The 22,024-nt window shown below is 35.1% G+C and overlaps 1 protein-coding gene across 1 annotated transcript; it reads right to left on the bottom strand.

Annotated features, from left to right (window-relative positions):
- Window positions 1-532: 532 nt before the first annotated feature.
- LOC144437219 (alanine--glyoxylate aminotransferase 2, mitochondrial-like) lies at window positions 533-17,939 on the bottom strand. Its single transcript, XM_078126113.1, has 14 exons — window positions 17,886-17,939; window positions 17,152-17,406; window positions 14,198-14,283; window positions 13,474-13,658; window positions 9,624-9,747; window positions 7,827-7,921; window positions 7,263-7,422; window positions 6,720-6,848; window positions 5,866-6,031; window positions 5,402-5,461; window positions 4,823-4,911; window positions 4,143-4,292; window positions 3,287-3,385; window positions 533-2,746 (listed from the first exon to the last, which is right to left on the bottom strand). Exons 2-14 carry the CDS (start codon window positions 17,204-17,206, stop codon window positions 2,600-2,602), a joined length of 1,545 nt encoding a protein of 514 aa, XP_077982239.1. The 5' UTR covers window positions 17,207-17,406; window positions 17,886-17,939; the 3' UTR covers window positions 533-2,599.
- Between the last annotated feature and the right edge of the window lie 4,085 nt (window positions 17,940-22,024).

Raw genomic sequence — 22,024 nt, 5'->3', positions numbered from 1 at the left:
CATTGAGGGTGACCTATGACCTTAAGCTTGTTAACTAATTTCTCCTTATGACGTCATTGAATGCCATTGGCACTATTGTTTTCCATAAATGAAGTTTCCAAGTTCTGCTATATTAAAACAAATCAGTTAGCCACATGTCTGCATGTTGAACAAACCATAAATGTGGTATTATTAACCAGATAGACTGTAGTGTAGTCTGAATGACGAATGGCCACTACGTGACACCATGGATACACTAATCCAGTCCTATCAAACATGTTTGTGTGAATCACACTGTCACTTGAGGTTATGACGTCATGATATGAATTACCACACCTCTAACAATGTTCCTATGACAACAAGAATACTCGATGATAACAGGTTTGAGGCCAATCTAAATTAATATAAATTGTATGGTTCTCATTACATAAATTTCAAAGAAGAGTAGAAGTCAATTAATAGTATAATAAAATTTATTTATTTCGATTAATATCTAAAAATAAATGTTACACAAACACCATACAATGTAAGGAAATTGTATAACTAATGTCCATTACCGTTGTGAATGTCTTTCAATTATGCTAATATTGCCCTTTGAACTTTGACACCTCGACCTTCACTCTGGGCTGAGAGCAGGTATAGTGTACTAGTTCAATATAAAAAACCACCAAACAAGCACCAGAGCTCTTTCTGGAATTGTATAGCTTGTTGAGTCCATAAAAAGAGTAAGAATTTTGAAGATTTTGTCCACCTTTTGTTAAAAAATTCCAGAATAGTAATTTGAAGTCTTCCTTCAATGTTTGGAAACTGCAAAAGAGTAATTCCAAAATGTTTAAGTTTTTTTTCCACTGTTTGAAAACTCTAAAATAGTCACTCGGAAGATTTTGTCCACGGGTTGATAAATTTCAAATAGTAATTCAGAAATATTGAAGTTTTAGTCCACTGTTTAGAAACTGTACAATAGTAATTCTGAAATTCCAAAGTTTCTGTCCACTATTTAAAAACTGTAACAGTAATTCTGAAATTTTGAGTTTTGCAACATTTGTTACTTTTTGTCCAGTTTGGAATCTGTCAAACTAAAGTTTTTGTCCAGTGTTTGAAAACTGTAACTTGACATAGTGAGTTTTGTCAATTTTTTCATTTTTGTCCAGTTTGGAAACTGTTAAATAGTGAAGGTTTGTCCACTTTTTGAAAACTCTAAAATTCTAATTCTGAAGTTTTTGTCCACTTTTGAAAACTGTAAAATTGTCAATCTCAAATTCAGAAGTTTTTGTCCACTTTTGTTTGTCTGAAAACTCTCAAACAGTAATTCTGAAATTCATAAGTTTTTGTCCACTCTTTGAAAACTCTAAAATACTAATTCTGAAGTTTTTGTTCACTGCACTGTCTGCAACAATATTTTACAATTGTTCAAAAATTATTCTTTATAGGAAATGTCCTAAAAGCATCAGCTGCAGATACAAAGAGCTAAGCCCGTAAATAAAAACAGACAAATATACTTGTATAAAAATTACAATGTACATCAGTAAGGCTAAGAAAAATATTGTGTGTTTCCAATCATGTGGGGATTGGCCAACACAAACCATGTATCTAAGCTAATCCCCTAAACGTGGAAAAAATTCTGCGTTACCGAATTAATGGCTTTATGACTACCCAGAGAGTAAATAAACTACCAATCAAGTGGAACAAAAGATCACAATGTTTATGGGATTAAAACCTTGGGGTTTTAACTCAAGAGCAAACAGTGATATTTTCATGGCAATAACCGATTGACACTCAGTTCACACCTCAAGTAAGGTATCTTTTCACATGGAAATTATTTCCAACCTACAGCGTTTGTGCTGGGGAATCTTGGCATGTAACATGGCCTCGGAAAGTAGGCTAAGTAGGTTACGATTTTATTTTACTTTATCTTTTTAAGTGTTTTTATTTTCGAAAAAATATTGCTTTGATCCAAAACAAAACGAAACGTCTGTTAGACTACACTAGGGAAAGAAAACAGCTGTACATGAAGGTCAAGAAGAGAATTTCTTATCATTTTGTTTTAAATGTTTAAAAAGAGTTTAGGGTTGATGGCTTAATTAAACAACGGTCGGTTGGGTTATTGGAAACACACAATTTTTTTTCATTTTGGCCTGATCATACTTTTACTAAAGCTTTCTAGGAAATGTAACTACTTCATCAAAAACATCTGATAACTTGAAATTTTAATCATTTTGCAAAATATTGTGTAAAACTTTAGCAAAATAATGTTCAAAGCAAGCTTTCTGTATAACAAGGAATAAATGTGCTCAGGGTGTTGACCAGTCAGAGAAGGAAATATAGTAAACATTTCCTTTTTTTCTTTTTTTTTAAAGTATCTACACAGCATTTGGCATCCATTTTGAATGAAGATGGCAAAATTTCAATTTACTGCACAAGTCTGTACAGCAACCTAAAAACCAAATATCATGATTTTCAAAGGTGTTGGTGTTAAATCTTTTCCGTAAGAACCAGCAAATTCTTGAGTATCCTCTACTGAGCAGTGCTAAATATGTTGTCAACATCTTTAAGATGAATTAAACCAGGAGAACTTTCAGAACACAGGATTGTCTTTATAGTTGTCATAACAACGTTGTTTTCACTCATACATATCGATATTCTGTTTGGTGACAATGCGTCGTTTTGCTTTCCTTCTTGTGTGATTGGTCAATGCATTTCTTAGTATTGCAACACCAAATTCAGCATCAGCTTCGGTGATACACATAGGTGGTTTGATTCGAAGGACCTGTATAAAATGAGAATATTGTTAGTATTATCACACAGACAAGCAATGTAGAGATCCATATCACTCCATCACTGTAAACCACAGGCCGATCTTTACCACCACTTTCAAAAAAAATATCTGCATGATTTTGTTGCATCAGCAGAATTATGTAGTCTGGCTTGAAAGAATGTATCACACTCACATATCAGTATAGTTTGTTGGTCTTCATTAAGACTTATTTGCTACCGGTAGTATCAGCAAATATTTCAAAAAGTACATATAATAAGTATCTGCCTGTCTACCATACGAGATTAGACTGCGTTCACCTTGACTTTGGTTGAATCCGTTTAACAACAAGCTCATAGCTATGAGGTTTCTCTAACAAGTTATGCAAGTAAATGCTATCTCTAGTAACAATCTTTCATATATATAATCCTTCGATCCTTCGAGTATATCTCTCCCCCCCCCCTCCCCTCCAATATATATATATATATATATATTAATTTCAAGAACTCTAAATTTTACTTGTTCCTTCTTATTTCATAAATTTGTCATCCTTACATTTCCATGAATTCCAGCTTTACCAATTAGAATTCCCATATCTTTGGTATCCTCAAAAATATCAGCCACATCGGCAGCTGGTAAGGGAGTGCGGCATTCCTGAAAATATGGATATTGTACATTTATACAAAACATCATGTGAATGAAGAGGCCATGGAAATCAAAATTATGTGAATACATGAACACTGCAACATGTTTGACAAAAATTATATCTATTTGGTAACTTAGAAAACTATGAGCTATACCATTGTATAGAATAGAAGATAATAATAAATTGTAATGTTAGTTTTTATATAATGTTTTCCCACACTATGCTCAAGGCACTTTACAATTATTACCCCTGGCATGGACCTATAACAGCCTAACAGGACCTTCATACTTCTTCTATTCCCTGGGGAGCATACAATCCATTGCAGCCTCTATAAGCACATATGATTAAAGCATTCATATTGCAACCTCTATCCTACCAGGTCCCCAATTATACAGCTGAATTGATGGGGGTATAATCGTGGTTCGAATCTTACTCAAGGACTTTAGCCATTCAGAAACAAACAGCAGTGGGGAAGCTCAAATTTGCAAGCTGACCACCCTAGCCATACAGCCATCATGAGTCCACAAGATCAGCTCTGAAAAATATCATGACCTTTCACCTAATTAGGTTGACAATCCATTTCAGAATCAATGTTTCTTTCAGCAAACTACAAAATGGCTGAGTAATCATGAGCTTGTTGATGTTAAAGAGTTCCATGGCATCTTTTCATGAAAATTAAATTGTACTTCCAATCTCCAGAGACTTGGACATCCAAAATAGGTTATTGATGGGGTAGAGATAATGATATTGTAATTGTGACCTCACCTTATTAGTAACAAGTTCAATACCCAGCATTAAACCTTTTCCTCTGACATCGCCAACAATCTCAAACTCATCTCTAACTTTTCTCAATTCATCAAGGAAGTATGTACCCACAGTAGCAGCATTTTCTTGTAATTTTTCATCGTCGATCACCTGGTGATTGGAAACGTATTATTAATACATATATTCCAGGCTCTGACTGGCACACTGAATTTCGTAGATGTTCATGAGGTTTAGTGTTCACTTGGTAATTATCTGCTGAACATCATCATGCTGAAGACAAAGGGTTTGCTTAAGTGAAGTTTAAGTTCATGCAAATCTGCCAAATTCAGCATGTTGGTTGACACCTGGTGTGGGTGTATCACAGTCAAACTTGTCAAGTTGAACATTTCTTACATTGACATGGTGGTGGCTGTGTGCCAACAGGGTGTAAACAAGTTACACTTAAATAATGTTGAATTCGTAAGAATAATGATGAGTCTGTTTCAGTTGTTTGGTAGATTTACCAAGTAAGAAAGGAATAGGGTCTATACATGTATGGTCTATTTTTACACTTTAAAATAGTGGAATTTGTTCATTTCATTGGGGGGGGGGGGGTGAAAATGAATGAGAACATTTAAAATTACTCCTCGAATATCATTTGTTAACCTGATGAATACAATAGATAACATCATATTACATACATCAATGACAGCTGATCCTACGGTGCAGGCTAAGGCATTGCCACCAAAGGTGTTGACATGCATGGCTTCAGTCAGACATTTAGCGATCTCTGTAAATACAAACACAAAACCACTGTTAAAAGTATGTCTGAGCATAAAATAGATATATGGCATGAAGGAGAAAATAACAAGTGATATACTAATATGGCTGCAAAATTTGGATCAGTATTGAGAGTACTTAACATCCCCTCTTTGCAACTGCCTATTTAATGTATGAATGTAGAATATCATATGCGCTATTATTTGTATTTTCAGATCATTACAAATATATAAAGTTGGATTCCTTTTGCCCAAATATTTTCATCAGCTTGGTAGATCAAATGATTTGCAAAGATTATAACACACAAGCAGTTCAAAGGTTTTTAGCATTGAGGTTTTGATCTTGGTTAATGATCCTCATCAGAATGATAAATCCCATAGTTACAGCTGACCACTAGATGGCGGTATGATCAGTTGATTGTCGATGTTAGGTAGTTTCTTGGATTAATTTCAATTTGGTAAATTTGCTTCGAGGCTAAGTGAATCATGTGATTTCCTCACCTGGTGTTGTAACCACGGCAGCCATTGGGAATCCATTACCAATACCCTTTGCCATTGTTACTAGATGAATTAAAATAAAATAACTTTTCAGTTAACATTATGCAGATTTTTGCTATGGTCCAAAAAACAACAACTCAGAAACAACCTTATTAAATCTTAGTTCACAGCTGATAGATGAGATTCTGATAACTGCAGTTTTCATGCTCAAAGATTACCTAAGTTAGCCTGACAATTTATTTGTTGGCACTGTGTTATGGAACATATCGCCATTCCACTATCCTTCACTAAGCCGCTACCATTGAGTTTTTTGCTTAAGGCCTTTTATGTATGAGTGTATCATCTGCTATCTCATTAGTAACATACAGTATTGTTACCAAGCCCTCTCCCCCCAATTATCTGTACACCATGCAATGTTACCTATTTCAACCTTTACGGATATAGTACACAGTAAAATATGTATTTACCAATATCTGGCATAACACCGTGTGTTTCAAATCCCCAGTAATGACTTCCCAGTCTACCAAAGCCAGTCTGGACTTCATCAGTTATACACACACCACCTTTTGATCTTGCAGCGTCATAGGCATCTTTGACAAAGCCTTTAGGGAACTGGACTACACCACCAGCACCCTGTGAACAAGAATTCATTTAACTTTTGTGAGGCTACGGAAAATAATTTGACTTTATGGTTTTATCTGCGAGAGATATTCATGGAATGAAAAAAAGTGATTCTGATTTTGAGCCAAAACCACAGAAGCAAGAAATATGACTAAATGGCTTCAATGGCAATATTCCTAATGTTATATGCTACTGCCTATTATGGATATTTGCATATGAGGATCAGATGCCCAACATTGAAAAGGTTGAACTCTTTGTGATTACACAAATACTTATTAAAAATTAAGGTGCTGTAATATTTTCATCACAATCCCAGTGGACGTTAATAGGGTGGAAAATATATGTTTTTTTCTGTAATTAGGATTTTCATTGGAGTCAGATTGCCAAGGTTTGAGAGTATCATATAAATTGCAATTTAGATAAGGTGGTCATTTTTTTCTTGTTTATAGCCGATGGGCTATATATGTGGACAACCAACATAGCAAGGATCACAAAATAATACAATTTGTATCTGAGAGACAACATTGTAATAAAGCGTAATTGTTCCATACTATCCTGCCCCAAGACTTTCTTTTAATAGTGAACACGGACTCAAGGTAAGTATGCAACACTCAACATTATTTGTTATATTTTGGAATCTCCTATGTATACACTACACTATACCAAATTAGTAAGATATTGGCATAACAACTATACATACCTGGATAGGTTCAATGAATACACCAGCAATTTTCTTAGCACATGAATGTTTAAGTACATCATCCACTTGGTCTGCATACAGCTTACGTGCTTGGCACTGACCTCCTGTACAGTCACACTGTCGACTAGTCTGTTAAATTAAGAAAATATCTAACATCAAACAATATACTTAGGGGGGTTCTTTATCAAATACCACTCTGATTGCTCCAAAGCATGATCTCTCTTTTTATGGGCAATAATGGTTCGTTAAAAATTTTAAAATATAAAAAACGAACAGGTGGAATACCTTCTGAATCTAATGACAATGACTTCATGCTTCAGAATTTTTTCAAATTCTTGAGTACAGTCAAGTACCGTAGTAACAATGAATAAGGTAGATGTTTGTTGTGTTCCTGGGTAATAACCAGTATAGCGCCCCTAACGGTCAGAATAATATTTTGTCCACAAAAGTCTTTAGAAATAGATATTTTGAGCTAAGGTGCACAACTCTGTCTAAAATGTATCTGAATACCTCAATTAATTAATGTTCTTTGTGATAGTTTACCTGAACTGAGGAGTCTCGACAGTTCGACCCACCAAATGGTCCACGGTACACGTCAGCATTCATACTGTTATGAATTCCAAATCCTCTGGCAAATGTATAAGCCCATGAATCCATTGCAGTCAGGCCTTGTTGGTATGGACTGCCTCCATGATAGGCATTCCTAAGATCAAAACATCGACAAGCAATGTTATCGGTGTGTATGCATACTTGCACTGCATGATGGTCAAACTGCTGTGTTGCACCTGATACCCCTCTTACTGAAAGGACTTGCAACATTCGACAGGGTCAAATTGTTGTGTTACAAGTGCAGGAGAGAAAATAACTTACGTTACTTGACAGTCAAAGCATTACATATTTCCTGCAGGTGAAAACTTCAGCTGAGGATCAAGGTACCTGATACCCCCTTTACTACAGACTGGTTGAAACACTGACTGCCATGTTTGGAGGCAAGTAAACAAACTATTCCATCAGAAATTCTTCATTCACAACATTGCATTTCAACATAATGAATTGGTCAATTACAGTAATATTATCAGTGGCAGACAAATTGAGTAAGTCACGTACCTCAGTGAAATGATGTCAAAGTGTCCAGTGTAAAGTCTTGCCATCATCATGGCTAAATCATTGGCTTCTGATCCACTGTTGACGAGGTATGCTACCTGTAAGTTTTACAGAGAAATGTCAGACTCTTCACGTTCTTTGGACGGGTTTGATGTTATATATATACACTATAACATGAAAACATGGAACCCTTTCATCCCTATCTGTGCGACGTCCAGATAGAAAAGCAATCCACACAAATCCTGTAAATGGATTCCATCGTTTTGGTTTTTTTTACAGACAGAATGGAAGGGTCACCACTACAGCTCCAAACTGCTTTCTGAAAATAAAATGAACTTCACAAACTGCTGCAAATTGTACTTCTTCAGGTTTCCAACACAGAGAAAACAATCGATGTGCTACTGGTTGCCATAGTGATACAGTCTGGATATCTAGAAAAGTACCTAGCTGATACAACAGATCATTTGTGATTTTTAGTCTGTCATGTGGCCTGACCTTGCCAAGATTCAATCAGAATTACATGTTCTAGATGAAATAGTGCAACTTTCAGTACAATTTGTTATTGTTGTGGAGATAAAACTTTGATTTAACATTTGTCATTCTGATATCAAGGTTCATTGAAAATATTGCCTTGCTTTTTGTAACTATATATAAAATACTCCAATCTATGTTTGATTGCAGGAATGTTTTAAAAATAACTAAACCAAACAATTACATTGAAAATACAGACTTGCTTTGGAATATACTGTATTTTGATGGGATAAGAAGAGGCAACTGATGGTGGAAGAGTGGCCAATCTGACAGGAAATCACAAAATATCTGGTGTTTCTATGTACATCATCTGTTACAACCAAGTCTCACTTCTCACTTGACGCAAATAATTTTGGTAATGAAATTTTACTGGATTAAAGAATTTCACAAATATCAACAGTATATGATAAACTCAAGAAACATGCAAACTTAGCAGAGATACAAAATATTGCAGGTGTTCATCACAAAATGCATAATGCAGCTATGAGTTGTTTTCATTTTGGCAGTGCGTCTCTGATATCCATATCTGTTATGAATGAAAATTTAATTTTCTAAAAAAATAATGATAATTTTTTTCCACATTTTAATGAAATTCATGATTAGACGTCAGGTAGAGTCAAAGAATATTGACTTGGTGAGACGTGGTTGTAACTAACTATAACAGGACTGCTACAAAAACCTGTGAATATTAAAGATTTCGGACATTCTCTGCAATCTGCACCCACTGCCCTATAGCTGTGAGTGAGAAAAATAATAACGGTTGCTGCTGTACTGCACCGGGAACAGGAAAATTCCAGTCACAACCAGTCTAAACCAGTTTACTACACAGCCAACCAGATTCTACTGCTATTTGTCACGATGCAACTGTCCAATATTCAACAAATACGATTGAAAAAGGGGAAAAATTCATAGGCTTCCATTGAGTTTTAGATTGTGATAAATTTTCAACATGAAAAAGAATTTATGAATTTTTTCTTCCAATCCCATGAAGTGCAACTCTTTGTCAAACTTTGACCTTTATGAAGAGTGCAATTCTCAAATAAAAAACAAATTGACCAACTCAAAAGAATCACTGCTTTTGCCTGACTACATGAAACATTATCAAAACTTTATCCTTGTCTCAAAGCTTCCAAATCAAACAAGGAAAAAAAGGTGGTCACAGACTTTGAAACTTGACAGAAGCACTATGAATTTTGACAATAACAGTTAAACATATAGAAATGGAGCGAACAGCATTGGAAGAGACAATGCTCCAGTACTGTCCACTACCTTCAAATCGCCTGGTAGCTTATCAGTTAATTTGGTGACATATTCGTGGATCTTTGGGTGTACATAGACATTGCTAGTATGCCACAGTGTCTTCATTTGACTTTCTAAAGCTGCTACCACTCTCCTGTCAGGGGGATAGAATATCGATATCGACGAAAACACAGTTAGTGGTTTCTCTCATACTCATGCACTACAACCACACTAACAACATCTGTCACACTAACCAACAAACAAACACACACACACAAACACACACACACAACAATGTACAAACCAGCAACATCGGGAAAGCATATATACACTACATGATATAAGGTTTATGTCTGACACTGATATATAAAGAATTTGTCAACTTTTGATAGTTCTTTAAAAAGTAAATACAATAATCTTGATGAGTTTTCATCAAATACCGTAATATTTGACACAAAATTACTCTCTCATTTTGTCAAATCATCAGTACTCAATTCTCAATATCCAACTTAGTCCTATCACCCTTTTTTCTTTTGACCAGAGTTAGTTTTAGTTTTGTAGTTTACAAAATGTCAAGTACAAATACATTTATGAAGTCAAATACAATATTTGTTTTTGTTTATTTCACAAAGATAAAAAACAAAACTTAATTACTATTAAGTGTTTTTGTTAAGGGTGGTACATAGGTAAAAATCTACCCGACTTTCCCTGATAATTTACTAGTTTTCCCAACGGTAAAGAAGTAACAAAGTTTGAAAATCTCTGCAGTTTTTACAAGATTCCCTCATCCTGTATAATGTGGTTCCCAAACTTTACCAAAAACACAACCGTTTTCGATCTTCCTCTTTGTTACCAGGGCTACCACACCTTACCAAAACATTGACATTTTAGGATATTGGCAACTTATCAATTTTTCCAGAAGGTTGCCATCTTTAGAACATTATAATTCAAAAGGTGAACCAACTCTGTATATAACATGACAGACAAAAAAATGCCATTTAGAAAAGAATACCAAGACATTACCATAGTATATATGAAACTAACAATGGAATACTAGATTACACGAATGAATGAATCCAACACACAGCAATTGTGTCAACAGCACAACCAACGGTGGTATCTGATTATGCACACCTTACCCAAACAAATCTCTACGACTAAGATTACAGGATACTTGTGAACAGTTTACTAGCTTGTCATTAACTTTTGACAAGACTTTCCATTTCCAATCATATACATCTATATCTCTCCCATCCACCCCCATCCCCTCCTTTTTTAGGGGGAGGGGGGTTGTTTATCGCATATAACACATTAGTTAATTCTTGGTATTCATTTTTCAATGACAAAAACACAAAACTTAAGTGTCCACTATAACTATCTACCATCCCATTGGGTTCTAACTTTAATTCTCAGTACCTGTAATAGTATTTTACTCAATGCTTTAGTCAAAATAGAAAGACGGTCGACTTATTCTCATGCGCATCTATAGCAAAGCATGTGTAGCGTGTGGAGCGGAAGTCAATGGGTCGACCAATAAATTGTTATATTTATGATGCACCTAGATGGTAAAATTCTATCCCAGGTAACGAGAATTATTGTTTCATTATCAGTATAAGCACATGTTACATTTTAATATTTTTTTAATTAAGTACTTTTATCATGAACTTATTTCATATTTTGTGTTATTATTTGCCAAACATAGAAAATAGTTGTTCTAAGAATTTCACTGAATATATAGTGACTTACTAGAGTAAAATGAAATGAAAATCTCAACTTTCACATGTCATCTTCGAAATGATTGATTTATTAAAATATTCCAAATAAAATTAAATCTTTAAGACTTCAGTTCACAGGATTAACTGTCTTTAAATAAAAACTCCCTAGCTTTTTAAATTCAAAATGAAAAATGTTAAAAAAAATAAGCCAACTTCTAATTGCAAACAATGTCTTCATCTTACAGACTAAACAAATTGCCATTTAAAATTTTAGCTGATCATAAAAGCAAAATTTTAATACTAAGATTGTGCACCATTACTAACAACTTGTGCATAAGTTTGATTTTGAAATACTTGTTCCGAGTCTTAATCTGTCATTGTGCTAAGTGTCGTTTAATGGGAATATTGGCATCTTTCACAGGTTTTTTTCTGTGAATTTGTATAACTGTTGTTTTCCATGTCTTTTATTTCTGTTGTATATTTGTTTTGGGTCCATGTTTATAGGTGTTTGTCACCTGTGTGGACTGCCTTACTGATGCCAAAAGCTCAATGAATAAAAAAATTTATATAAAATTTTTAATGAAAATCTGCAGTCATTGTTATGTTGACTGTCTTTATTACGACCACTTTTTTATTTCTTTATATTCATTATAGATTATCTAAAATAAAATTATATGTTTTCAATCAAAACCTTCTGAGGACATAACTTAATATATTATTAACCTGTAATAGGTCTAACCTTTAGGAGTAAACAAGAGACCAACCCTTGGGAAATAGTGGACATACATGTTTGTGCCATCCAAGTCCTATTCTTGTCATTCATTATCAATTATCATTTTAATTATATTTACAACCTACTGCAATTAAATCATGCTTTTTAAGAATCATATTTAAATTCAAATTGACTACATGTATGAATTTGGCTGCTCTCAGCATTTTGAGGAAAGAATGATGTCACATCCATTGATTCTATTTATGGTAGCATATCAGGTATTCATGTACACTGACCTCTAGACGGTCGATGCCTAGAATGTGTATTTGAAAAAATATGCTTATCTCTGCTCCTGGCTTGAAAATGGTGCCGCTAAAATGAAGGGTTTTAATCTAGGGTGTATTATCTCAAGTTATCACCAGGATGCATCCTTCCACTATGTTTCTTAAAGTGGCCATATGGATGAGAATTCGATATTTATTTTAGGATTTTTTAGTTTATAAAACAATCTTATCATGGCTTCATACTTGAAAAATCAATGAGGAACAACATATGTCAAGCCCTTGTTTGTAACTCAATAAATTGCAAAAGATTAATAAATGTGTAAAATGTTTGTTCTTATGTACTATATTGTACAATAACAAACCTTTATATTACATTCTTTAGCTTTTTGCAATGTATTGAGTTACAAACACAGACTTTGTCAATGTTGTTCCACATTGTAGGAAGCCATGATAAAATTGTTTCATAAATTAAAAATCCAAAATAAATACCTAATCCTCATCCATATGGCCACTTTAAGTCATGATAGATTCAGGACGTCCTCATATTTACAAAAGTCTACTAACTTTACCATTGGGAGTTTTTAAACTCTACCTGCAGATGTTCACTAAATGCCTCTCCTTAAGTCCTACACATATTGCATGTTATTTCTTTCATATTTTCAATACAACTTGCTGCTTAAGTTAGCTAAATCAAGTTATATGCACCTAAAATTTAAACTTATTTGTCTTACACTGCCTACAAGTTTATCTTTTATCTGTTTGATTAGTTAGAAACTCAATTCAGCTAAATATTCATACTACTAGCTATTACTATTCATACTATTAGAAATAAGGAACTTGAATGGCACATACATGTAGCTAACCTTTGACCTTTCACCCCAATATAGCAACTTTGGTGATTGATAACTACCAGTTTGAAACAGTTAAACCTTCAACACCAATATTTGAAAATTTATCAACAGACTGTATTTCACTTTCTAGATCTCCATAATAATTGTCTTATAACTTGATAAACTTTTAGCTCATTTTGATGATACTAAGAATGGTTGTCAAATCATGTATACATTATTGATATTGGTTTTGAAGGGGTCCATTCAGACTGGTAGCTATAAACCATACAAAAAGAGTGAAAACTATGTGGCTATATGATTTGATATCTATATACTTACGGATGACAGTGTCCTACGCTGACTGTGTTGATTCCAGCAAACAGATCTAAATATCTTTTGCCCTTCTCATCAAACAACCACTGCATTTGACCCTCCACAATCATTAGTTTATTTTGATAGTATGTTAGCAGAGATGGTGTCAGTCTCTCACTGCGTACTTTCATTGTCTCTTCATAGGACAAACCCTGTAAAATGATCACATGACTTATTATATTACCCTCTACTCTACAGCAATTGGCCACCACAAGACAGAGTATTCCTATCATGTGACCTAACATCTATACATACTCTAAGATGATTGGCTATCACTTGACCTTATAAAAAGACCATCTATTGTGATTTGTCATCACATGGCCACCCATAAAAAGATCTTTTCCATGATTGACCATCAAATGACCTACAGTGGTGATTGGCTATCATATGACCTAAAATCGAAAAACAATCAAAAGTGACTAACAATCACATAACAAACAAAAAGACCAGTGGTGGTGATTGGCTATCATATCTAAACCAATAACATTATTACAACTCATTATCATAAAATTTGAATACAATTCATCTAATTAGCATACAAGTGCACTTATTCATATAATTAGCATAAATGAATACTAATGAGGTTTGAATCAAGCTGTATACTATTACAATGTGACCTATTTGCAGATATTTTTTGAGAATATTAGAAACTACAACAGAAGTTAAATAAAACAAGTAAAAGTTAAAATACCTTGTATTCTTGAGGTTGGAAGTTACATGGCGGCATTACGGGTTCATCTGCGAATTCTTCTATTTTAGGACTAACAGCTGCCAGAACTGTCAGATATAATCAGATAAAAATTGTTGTGATAACTAGGCATAAAGATATGATGATCTGTTGCAGCCTACACATTAGTCCCAATCTGCTACTACGCCCTCTAGTGGCAGCAAGTGAACAAGGCTTGAGGTTTTAGTCAGGTTTCATAAATGCTTTTGTATATGCAGTTGTGAGAAATTGGTTGAAAATAATGTTCAGAAATAAAACAATGCAGTATTCTTTGCTATTGGCAGTATGTGAAATCTCTTCTAGTGTTAAAGTACTGTTTCATTTTTTTACAAGGTTGCCAACAAAACTTAAGTTATTGAGTTTGACAAACCATAGGAGTCATACCATATTTTCCCTCTCTGTTACCATGGCTCTCAAACCTTGCCTTAGCAAAACACTGATACTTGTTTGTGCTTACTGCTGAACTACCATTTTCAAAAAAGTTGATTCAGGAAAGTAGATTAAAAGTAAAGAAGGTACTTTCAAGAAAGATGAAATTTGTACAGATAAAGCAAACATGTAAAGAAAGAAACTCTTTTATAAAAACTCAATCATAAAAAAAATGCCATTGAGAAATAATGAACATCATCAGTCTTGAAAAAAAAGAAAAAAAAGAGGGTGTCTATTAATGAACATAGAATACAAAAGTTCTTCTTTTCTCTCCAAAATAAAACTGTTTGGTGTAACAGTAGAGAAAATTGAATGTTTGTTGTTTTAGTATGCAGGTAGTTTTAAACATTGTCCACTTTTCTATGAAGTTCTGCACCTGTATCTGTTACTGTTGTAAGAATGGCAGGTATTGTACCTTCAACTAGGCCAATGTGAAAAAAATGCCCTTTAGCAGTCATGTGACATCATGTTATTCAATTACTGTGACATGCCAAGGTCAGTACAAATCTGTTGATAAACATCACAACATCCCTAGATCATTGATGTTGACACTTTCCAAAGAAATGAATAGTGCGCCCTCAACCAATCAAACATGAAACAATTTCCTTCTGTGTGAGTCATGTTATTGTGACATTGCCAAGGTCAGTAGAACTTTGTTGATAAACATCACATGATCATGATGTTGACACATCACAGGGACTAAGTAGTGCGCCCTCAACCAGTCAAACATGAAATGATTTCCCTTTGTCAGTCATGTTATTGTCACATTGCCAAGTTCAGAACAACTTTGTTGATAAACATCATCCCTTGATGTCAACACTTTACAGAAAACTGTGAATATAACTGCACCCTTCACCAAGTCAAACAGAAAATAAATTCCATTTGTCAGTCAGGTGACAGTCATGTTACAGTGACGATTTTGTTGATAAATACCAAAACACCCCTATAATACAGACTATCTTACCATATGATTACTGCCCCTCAACCATGTTATCAACCAAACAAGAAAAAAAATCCAGTTTTAAGTTATGTCACAATGACAGTTAGTAGTGTTATTCTAGTACAACAAATTTTTTTGCTGACAAAACACCTAAACACCCCTATGATGTTGCCACTATACATTATTACAACTGTAGGAAATGCACCATCAACCAGTCAAACATGAAATAATTTCCCACTATGGTCAAGTCTTGTTATTGTCACATTGCCAAGTTTGGACAACTTTGTTGATAAACACCAACACACCCAATACTGAGAACTGAGTAGTGCGCCCTCAACCAGTTAAACAGGAAACAACTTCTATTTGTAAGTCAGGTGACAGTCATGTGACAGTCATGTTATGCTCACATTGGCCAAGGTCATCAGTACAACTTTGTTGATAAACATCAACACATCCCTTGCTGAAGTTGAAGCTCTCTTACATGAAGTGAGGTAACGTTCAATAAATGTAACATTGATGGTAATTCTATATACCATTATACATGTTGGAATGTGATATAAATCTGCCTTCAAAGTGACGGTGATACACAGATTTTCATTTTCATTTTACCAGAGAGATATTACTCTTATTTTGAGCTAATACTAATAGGCTGTAAAAATATGAAACGGTCAGAAAGAAAGGACTAATTTTAACCCATGTAAATATGTAAGAACTAACACACTGTGCAAACAAAAACATTTTTTTTTAGTTCATTCTATTCTAATAAAATTCACTCCCAACTGGAAAATTCTGGATCTTAATTTGCATAATGATATGCTAATACTATTTACTGCTCATTCACCTTTGAAGTCAGAAGTGTATATATCATCATGCTGGAATAAAGCCAGTTCTTTATTTGCATAAATTATGCAAATAATATTTTTGAAAAATCTTGAACTGAAATATCTTTACAATGTAATAGGCCACTCAAAATGTTGTCATTTGAAACACTGTTCGTTATTCTTCAGTATAAAAAGTGACAAGAATTTTTATTCAAATATTTAGGTGTACACCTGACTTGCCCTAACATTTTTCAAAAACAAATCCACAAATTATCACCTTCCAAAAAAAATCTGAAATACACCAAGCACTGGTGACTAAGAAATATTCCACAAATCGTATGACACAAAATATTCTTCTTTCTCAAATAATTTGGGAAAAATTTGTTGAAAAACAACTACATATCATGTGACATGGTGTGGCATGTTTTTGATTGACAGCTGCCTGTGAACTTTATAGCCACACCTACCAATATTTACAACTCTGGTTTGTTTTCAGTTATAGCGGGAAAAGTATGTAGCCGACACAATGCAAGCAACAAATAAAGCAATTTCTAGAAAATGTTACCCATGCCTTTGCACCACACAAATTTTACGTTAATATGTTTAGATATTTTTGCATCTGTTAAAATTTTCTTTCAATTTACCTGCTAAATTTGATATGTATAAAATAATCACAACCAATTTGCATTTATCAAAAAATATATAACAATTTTGAATGCAACACTTACCACTCTGGCTCTTTGCTGCAGACTTCACAACTTTGGGGACAAGTCGACTCAACATTTTGCAAAAGTGATGCACACAATATCTTGAGCTCTGAATGCAGTCTCACTCTGTTCACAACGGTACTGAACTATTTCCGTTTTTTGAGAGTTCACCGGCTTTATACCCGGTACAAAACATATATTTGAATATTGCTGATATCTAGGAGTTGCTGGTGAAAACTGGATCTGGCTGGTCACAATTTGGCATACGCTCTCCATCTTCTCATCGTAAACCGCACATAGAAATAGAAAAGAATAACCAATGAGCACACAGATCATACATGACGTCATGAATATTTAGTGGAACCGGCTGCAGATTCACATGTGTGTGTGCAAAATCTCATCCGGAACCGGTTTCAACGAAGCCGGTTTACATGTAATGTATGTACAGTAATAGGTAACAACAAACACCGGCAACACGAAAACATACCGAACAACCGCCATCGCGCGTCTTTTGCTATGTTTTCACCGTACAATCAAAACACACGTTATGCACTCGTACTCGAGTCATATCGCCGGGATCGGGATATACTGTTTATACTGTATATACATGTAATTCAAGCTTCCCGCCATCACGATTTCCATTTTACGACTCAAAGACTACACCAGGGAGGACGACAGTAGGTTTGTTAACTCAGTGCGCGTGAGTAATCTATCCGAAACCTTAAAATAAGATAAATAATCGGGCAGGTACTTACAGTTACACCGAATGTGTAGCTCGCTCTCAGATCTCACAGCGACATTTCTGAACTTTTCACATCGCATACCAATTTGGACCCCCTAACTCCGGGAAATTTTGAAACTTGAGGGAGGAAAACTAGTTTCATTTTAATATGCTTTTTACCAGAGCTTTTTACCGTCCATTGCTAGCTTTTACTGTAATAGTAATTAGTATGTTCACTCCTGTAGCCTACTCGTTCGCATACCGTGACTCAAAATTTTTAAGTCCCGCAACCAAGCCCACTCCACCCCATTTTTCTTCTTCCTGCCAAGTAGACTTTTTCATTCTTAATTATCGCTTACACTGCACTAGGGCACTGTTTAGCCTAGGCCTGGCTGCAATAATTGTAGCGTTTTGCTGCGATTTTGAGGGTTTTGTCGTCTTTTTTGGGGACTTTTCAACTTTTGGTGTTTAACCGTTAGGTGCGGGTTAAACACCAACACTTAAAAGGTCGCCAAAACAGACGAAAAAACCCTCAAAATCGTAGCAAAACGCTACAATTATTGCAGCAGCTCCTGGCGAAACAGACGGTGCGGTGTCGTGAAATAAGACAGTCGATGACGCGCATGCAGCCTTCATCGATGGCAATCCACTGTACATATATGAACGTAGGACTGTGTATATCGAGTTTGTCTGTCACAACTCATACCGCATGATGGTGATTATGATGATGACGACGACTGAATACTCAAGTTGTGGCGCAAGTAACTGAAAACGTACCGTCGGTTTTATAAAAATTAAACTTTGTTGGAGAGGGGTTCGTTTCGCTTTCTTAATGAAAAGTTTAAAATCGACATGGTAACACACTCCTTCTCCGAACAACAGGCAAGCATTTGTTGATGAGAAATTTTGAAAGTGCGAACGGCTAAAGATATAGAGAAAAACAATTTCACGATTCTAGACATTAAACTTAAACTTTCTCTACAGAGTTGGTTCTCCTCCTGTCGACGGATTTTCTTTTTCACCTTTGATAGTTTATTAAGGTTATAGACCACGTTCAATGTCCCTTGCTGATATTGGTTTGCAGTTAAGAAAGTAATGATTATACACATCCATAACTATACATTTTCTGAAAGCTCTTGATCCACTCTTTACAATGAAATTAGTAAAATTTGGTTTTATGTACTTCAGATCACGTGACCTCTACATACGTGATAATTTGCATGTTTGGTTCAACAAAAATTAGCTCCTTCAAATTTCGACCAACAATAGAAAACGACGCACAGTGTTTATCACCACATCAGTGGCTACAAAACCGTGTCTCAGATTTTTCCTATCTGTTTTTGTAACGAAGATATATAAATAATAATAAATAGTGTCCAAATAAACCATGTATGTCTCATCTAAATCCGTCTTACTTTCGAACAAAAGACGCAATCAAAAATCTGAGACACGGTTTTGGAGCCACTGACGTGGTGAATAAGATCCTACTGTGTTTGTTATTGTCGGGTACTCTTTGAGGTTGCTAATTTCCACAAAGTAACGCAATTCTTTACAAAATGTAAACTTGAGAAAATGACAAAAACATGTGTTTGAGTTGAAACAAACAAAAAACGTTTAACACATTCCTTACAGAAAAGTTGTAAGTGTCACATCCTTTATCACCTTCGAAAATTTGTTTTTTTCCATGTTATGACCATTCTATTGGCCAAAAAATATGAAATCTGTCAGTTCAAAGGTAGCCAACGCCCACTATTCGACATGCGATTTTGGCTATTCGGGTTAAAAATTAACTTCCTCATTTGCATATGTTTGCGAACAAATTGAGGGCGGAGCCTACTTCCTTTTATGGAAAGCAGAGTGTCAAGCTACGTTTAACTTTTAGCGGTCTCAGGTTTTATGTAAAATAAACGTAGTGGTTTCCGGTGAGAGAGTAAATGTTCCCTGGGTTCCCGTTCAACATGAAACGACGGAAAATATACCAAATGCTTTGAAAGTGGTGTTTTAACTAATAAAGAATCTAGTTAGCTTCATAAAACATCTTTAGTATGATGGTATTTTCTTGGAGTAACAATGTATAGTCCGGTCGCGATTGTAGATGTACTATGTTTTGCTTTGAAGCATCTTACTCAGAGTCGATTGTTTTTATTTTGATACATAACATGTATCTGTGTCGAAATCAACGTCAAAAGACGCACCACTATTGTTGTAATTTGATATGTTGCCATTGTTGAATTTGTTGTGTCTACCAGCGCCGGTTCATCTGGATACAGCATACACAGTACATTCAACCATGGGTGGAGGGTCTATGATTCAACACATCGCTTCAACGTCAATGCAAAACGAAAACTGTTAGACATGTCTAGCAATATAGCTCTCTCATGTCTCTAGCTCTTCGGCATGTTAATTTTTTTTTACAAAAGCAAAAATAGTCGGAGATGACACGGCACCACGCGAGGGCTTCAGTGAGCACGGGCCGTGTTTAGAAAGAAGACGAAACCACCTCGTGTCAATTTGTGGTTGGTAATGAACTCAATCAAAAGAAAATGAAATAAGCGAGTACATAGTTTTCAAGAGGGATAGTTATCCGACAGCTTCGCTCTACTACGCGTATACGACGACTTCGCATTTGGAAGGTCGAAGACTGTAGCGTGATGACACGTACTACGTGCTACGAAGGGAAGGGGGGGGGCGGACTTAGCGTTCGATACTGACGTACCGCGTATACCGATGGAAAATCTGTACATTGAATATCGTAGATTTTTTAGGACATGTACCCAAAAATTCAATAACTGGGAATGATAATGTACCACGTTGTTCGTTTCTGTGACATTTTATTTAGTGTCACCTAAGTGAAGTAGTGTCGATGAACAACACGGAACGGTATATGTTTACATGGAAACGATCTGTTGACCTGTACTAGATAACTAGTCTTGCTGCTAGACGTTCGGGCTTTCTTTCGTATAAGTTACTATAACATATAAGCGAACGAAGTTTGCAGTGAGGGCTTGCCCGAACATCCTTGATAGCGATGTTAGGTCGTGTGTCGTAATTGTAACGGAAGAACATCCGAGGTCTAACAGATAGATTACTAGATAACGGGAGAGATACGAGTGGTGAGTTGATTTTTTTATTACAAAATAGCTATGCATGTGGTTCACGAAAAGATAACTTCCAAATCGTGGGTTTTGACTTCACTCGCTGAAACATAATCACCACTACTGTACCACAAGGGCGAGTATGTTTTGTAAACCTAGGCTATGAATCATTACTTCGCCTAGATAGCGAAAATGGATTCCCTAGAGGATCGATGCGTTGCTGATAAATCAGCTGATAAATACTTTTTTCCCTTTTTTGTTTAAAATTGTGATGATGTGGTACTATTTACACCTTTCCACCATTCTTTGTTGTAGGATGCCTTTGGGTTTTGGAAGACTTCGCAAAGACCATCTGTGCTAAACTGTAACAAAGCTGACTTTCACTTGCATTTTGACACCTATTGTAATACATTCCTTTATGCACAGTAAAATTTCATTAAAATTGAGAAATGTTTTCACCATTTAAATAGTTTTGAGTAGACAATCGGTTATAAGCAATATATTGAAAAGACTGAGTAAGAGAGAGAGAGAGAGAGAGAGAGAGAGAGAGAGAGAGAGAGAGAGAGAGAGAGAGAGAGAGAGAGAGAGAGACAGCAACTCTAATTCATTCTCTTTATTCATTTTTTTAGCTCGCTCATTACATTATTGGGCAACTCTTTTTTGACACTGGAAGGACGTCCTCTTGTTATTCATACTTGTGGTACACTGTACCCCAGACCCCATGACCATAGCAATTCTTTTACTGGTCTGAGACTGTACTGTATCAGCAAGTTTATGTAAATGAGTAGCCAAGTACTTGACACATTTCGTCAAATGTATGCTAATGAGCTGCCTAGTACTTGACACTTTCCGTTATATTATAATAAAGTGTGCAAATGGTTGTAAAGCCATGTGCATTTGTTTTGGTTTTTATTCCTTCCCATATCTCAAGATTGAGAAGTGCTACATTTATTTGGGTTGCATACAATGATAGCTCAAATGGTTGGTAGTCATTTCCCCCCAAAAAGTTAATTTTGTAATTTTTTCTAGCTTTATCGTGGTCTATAACCTTAAGGCTATCACTAACTAAAATACAAAA

The sequence above is a fragment of the Glandiceps talaboti genome, chromosome 7, assembly GCF_964340395.1.
Source record: "Glandiceps talaboti chromosome 7, keGlaTala1.1, whole genome shotgun sequence".
Taxonomy (NCBI): Eukaryota; Metazoa; Hemichordata; class Enteropneusta; family Spengelidae; genus Glandiceps; species Glandiceps talaboti.
This window is presented reverse-complemented; position numbering and strand designations above follow the sequence as displayed.